Source organism: Priapulus caudatus, unplaced genomic scaffold, assembly GCF_000485595.1.
Source record: "Priapulus caudatus unplaced genomic scaffold, Priapulus_caudatus-5.0.1 Scaffold15, whole genome shotgun sequence".
NCBI classification, from domain to species: domain Eukaryota; kingdom Metazoa; phylum Priapulida; class Priapulimorpha; order Priapulimorphida; family Priapulidae; genus Priapulus; species Priapulus caudatus.
Window position 1 is genome coordinate 832,303 of NW_014577076.1, and position 4,830 is coordinate 837,132.

Below are 4,830 nucleotides of genomic sequence, written 5' to 3' on the forward strand. Positions count from 1 at the left end.
GCCGCAGACAATTTCCCTTCCGCTCTCTAACTCGGCCCCTAATTGACCTAGCGCTACAAAACTTGGTATACTTACACATCTTGGGGAGAAGGTGAGCAGCGTACCAAAAACCAGGTCACTACGACCTTTATTTGACCTTTACCTTGACCTTAATCATATTTCCTTTCCGCTCTATAATCGGCCCCTAATGACCTAACGCTACCAAACTTGGTATACTTACACATCTTGGGGAGAAGGTGTGTCGCGTACCAAAACCAGGTCACTACGACCTTTATTTGACCTTTACCTTGACCTTGATCATATTTCCCTCCGCTCTATAACTCGGCCCCTAATTGACCTAGCGCGACCAAACTTCGTATACTTACACATCTTGGGGAGAACACGGGGGCAATGTAGTTGGCAACAACTGCCCTTTCTAGTTATATATGCGTTGAACGTGATGCCAGTTCTCACGTGCGAATATCCCAGTAGCTGCATCTCTGACAAGTCATACAAGACAGCTGCCTGTGTCTTTTATTCTTTCCCATTCAGTTTAAATTGAATGTTTAATATTTTAATCAGCCACCTCTTTATCTACCCCCCCCCGCCAAATAAATTTCATCCATCCAAAAGTAAATGACATCCACCCTATGATGGACCGTCCACGTAGGTTGAATAGCTCGCGTTAGACATTCCACGGTGTTCGACAATGACAGTTCGGCATCGTTCCGCGAATATCCCGGTTTCCATGACAACACGCTAAATGTTCCTCGAAGATATCCCGATGAATCGAAGATTTACAAAGGAAATCCATTTTCTATCAGTCACTGTACTAAGATAAAAATTTACATAAATCAGTTACTTTGTTACTTGAGAAATAACAATGCCACCTGCCGACGCTACATTACAAGGCAATATACTTTCATCATTATTTTAGCTCATCTTGACATAGTCAGATGGCAGCTTGTAGAGATCGCATGATCGTTTCCGTGCGTCCGTCCGTGGCGTCCGTCCCGGCGTCAACAGTTGGCAGGCAAATCTTAACCGCTCGACGTACGGGTCACGATATTCGGGTCGTTGGGGGGGATTTGTCAAAACGAGTTGGGGATGTCGAAGCTGGGGGTCAAAGGTCAAAGTCAAGAGGTGTAAAAGAAGGGGGAACATTCACTCCTAAACTTAAGGTATATGGGAGGAATGCAGAATTGCGGCACAAATCTAAACGGCTCGACCTAGGCTCGTGATAGTCGGTGTATAGCATCATGGTAGGAAAAACCATCACTGTGGCGAAATTGGAGTCACAGGTCAAAGGTCAATGGGCACAGGGCAGATTTTAGACATTTTCTGAGGACATGGTCTGACGGAGCGATTGAAAAACTTTTTTGTTTCAGCGTGAGCTAGCATTTTATGGCTTTATTTGAAAAGGACCATGAAATGTGTCCCTTCTGCTGACATGCGAAGAGTAAGTGTCGGATAAACTTTTGACCCTCAAGAGAAGCGTTAACATGGATTTGTTGACTGTTAACAAGGAGTGAAACTGCTTTTGCTATAGAGCCCCTCCCCCTTCCCCTCCCCCACCCCCTCCCCCCACCCCTCCCTTCCCCGACCCCTGCCCCCACCCCCTTCCCCACCCTCCCCCTACCTCCATCTGCGATAGTGGGCGTGTCCTAACAATCGTCGTGTACGCAACTGCGTGTCTGCATATCTGCGCCTAACAAATGTGTCACTACGCACAACTGAAATTTTACGTTTATAATCGTAGCAACAGACCTCAGATGAGCCCAGACGCTCTGCGGCTCTTGTTGTAGAACCAATTTCCGCGTAACACGCAAAGCAGGCAATGTATGTGTTTTGCAATGAAAGGTAAGCCTCGTGAATGCATGCTAAGCTGTCAGGGGAAGAGCGATCTACGCTAGCCTATAGAGCAAGAAGACAATAAGTTGAAATACCGATCGGCCTCTTTCGTTGGAGAGATAACAAAACGTTTGTACACATCTGCCAAGTATATACTTTACTTACCAATGCCGAATTGCTGATTTGGGAGTGTAATACCTGAATGGACTACTCGGTGCCACCACCGATCTAGATATAACCCTACGCCCTGATCTATAGATACATATAAGAATATTATAAATTGAGAACTGATATACGTATATGTGTGTGTGTGTGTGTGTGTGTGTGTGTGTGTGTGTGTGTGCGTGCGTGCGTGCGTGCGTGCGTGCGTGCGTGCGTGAGGGCGGACGGACGGACGGATCGTTAGATATAGATAGATAGATAGATAGATGGGTGGCTGGATCGATGGATATATATATATAGTTAGATAGATAAATAGACATTCACATACAGCTACTAAGGAGGAGGGATGATGGGAGGGAACTGTCTTACCGCTGTTGTTTTTGTTTAAACTGTAATACCGACGGCTAATCTCCATTACTATTTACCTGCGACCGCAATCCCAGATTTAAAACAAGCATGTAATACAAAAGACCGTGCCACTACTATATACCGTCGGATCCAGGGTACGTGATCTTAACTGAGCAGGGTCGGTACCGAAATACCTTGGCGGGCATGTTGTACGTGTACGTACCTGCGAGCCATACACTCAAAAACTATAGTTATCCATGCTCTTGCTTGCCTGCGTTTGCTAGGGCTGGAATACACGGCTACAGGCTTTTCATCCGTTTCACTACGCCCAACTTTGTTCTTTTTGAAATATTAGTTCCGACCTTACGATGTTATATTACTTTGTTTGCGTACGTTGCAGTAAATAATCCCATACTAATCTCGTAATAAAATATCCCGTAGTAATTACTATGTAGGATCTTGCACATTTAACTGTTTTTCAAGATCGGCTATTGTCATATAAGTTACGGCATACGTATGAACGAACGCATGGTTACGAGTCGTATGTATACGCGCATACATTGGGAATATTGTCTTTAAAATGTGTGAACAGGTATAAGAAAATGTTTATTTGGTGAATTGCTGGAGAAACTGCTGGTAAGAAGCATGTGACATCGTTTATCGTAATAACATCTAACAACCCCGACCCTTCTTCACACAAGAATACACAATAAAAAATACACGAACTACCTAAAGAATATCAAAACTATAGGAAAACTTCGGGTAGATTTTCGTAGAATGCCATTCGATGTCACATATCAACTCTATATACATCTAGTGTTATGCATGCAAAACATACTTATGCAAAAGACCCCTAAAACATGGTTCCGTTGAACGTGACAAAAGGTAAATCGATATCGGTGATCAGCACATAGAAAATCGTCTGCTATCAATATTCATCCGCGTGATACCAATTTGACTGAGAGGCGTCCGCCGGTGACGCATTCGAACGGGAAGGTCACACAGGTCATCCTTAGTCTCGTTCACTTCCGCCATGTCCAGTGTGACGTCAGCCAACATGTCCTCGTACTCGGCCGCTGTCTTTTGAAGGCGAAGTCGCTGAATTTCCTGCCGAATGTCGATGAGCTGCCTCGCGATGGTTTGATCCTGCATGCGCATCTCTATCTGTCAAGCACACGTTAAAGGCACGCAGCAATAACCTAGGCTGTGCTGTAGTTGGGGGGTGGTTGTAGCATGATCATGTCACATCACGTAAGGGCTGTGACATAATTTACATAATATTTCTCTTAAGCCCAGCCCTAATGCTAACCTTAACTCTATGCCTATGATTAGTTAGCGAGCGATAGAGAGAGAGAGACAGAGACAGAGACACCGTCAGAAAGAGACAGATGGGGGGGGAGAGAAGCAGACAGTGAGAGCGAGAGAAAGAGAGAGGCAGAACAAGTGGACGGGAAGGAGAGCTAAAGAGAGAAAGGCGTACAAAAGAAAAAAGAAAGGAAGAGAGACATACATATAGATCATATTATATATGAACAAAATAAGTACATTCTATTCTCAGGGAGTCTCTTATCGTCATGTTCAATCTCATAATTTCGTACTTACTAGCTCATGTCGGAGCGTTGATAGAATCTGGTCCATGTGGATCTTTCCATCTGACGTCACGCCGTCGAACGACAGCGGATGTCGATGTGCAGCGCCACACACGCGAAAGTTCGCCGCCAACGCGCCCTTCACATCAAGGTTCAATCTGGTCACCATCACTTTTAGTTTATCGAAGTCGTTTGTCAGTTGTTGCTGTTCTTGGTGCTGTTGTTGTTGTTGCTGCTGATGCTGTTGCTGCTGTTTTTGTTGTTGCTGCTGCTCCTGTTGTTGTTGTTGTTGCTGCTGCTGCTGCTGTTGTTGTTGTTGCTGCTGCTGCTGCTGTTGCTGCGATTGGTGTTGTTTTCGTTGTTGTTTTTGTTGTTGTTGTTCTTCTTCTTCTTCTTCTTCTTTTTGTTGCTGTTGTTGTTGATGATACTGCTGCTGTTGTTGTTCTTGATGTTGTTTTTGCTGTCGCTGCTGTTGCTGTTTTTGTTGTTGTTGATGTTGCTGTTGTTGTTGTAGTTCTTGGTGTTCTTGTTGTTGCTGATGTTGTTGTTCTTGTTCTTGGTGTTGTTGCTGCTGCTGTTGTTGTTCGTGTTGTTCTTGCTGCTGCTGCTCCTGTTGATGTTGTTGCTCCTGCTGTTCGTCACGTTTATTGTTCGCTATTTCGTTTCTTATAGTGAGCCGTAGGTTGACTTTTTCCCGCTTCACTGGGAGCAGTCGGTCACGGGCCACCACCGACTGCTGTCCGTTAGCTTCCGTGCTAGCCGCCGCAGCGACATCAACACTCACTCTCACCCCGTCGCTTCCGCCACGGCGCGCGTGTGACGTCACGTCGTCGTCTGGCGCGCAGTGGTAGACGGTCGTGGTCTGTGACTTCGTCGGTGTTCGTCGTAGCTTCACGCTGCT

The 4,830-nt window shown here is 45.5% G+C and overlaps 1 protein-coding gene across 1 annotated transcript; it reads right to left on the reverse strand.

Moving 5' to 3' along the window:
• Positions 1-2,935: 2,935 nt before the first annotated feature.
• Positions 2,936-4,195, reverse strand: LOC106809708 (protein FAM167A-like). The gene is made up of 2 exons (XM_014812884.1): positions 3,943-4,195; positions 2,936-3,504 (listed from the first exon to the last, which is right to left on the reverse strand). Exons 1-2 carry the CDS (start codon positions 4,096-4,098, stop codon positions 3,244-3,246), a joined length of 417 nt encoding a protein of 138 aa, XP_014668370.1. The 5' UTR covers positions 4,099-4,195; the 3' UTR covers positions 2,936-3,243.
• Between the last annotated feature and the right edge of the window lie 635 nt (positions 4,196-4,830).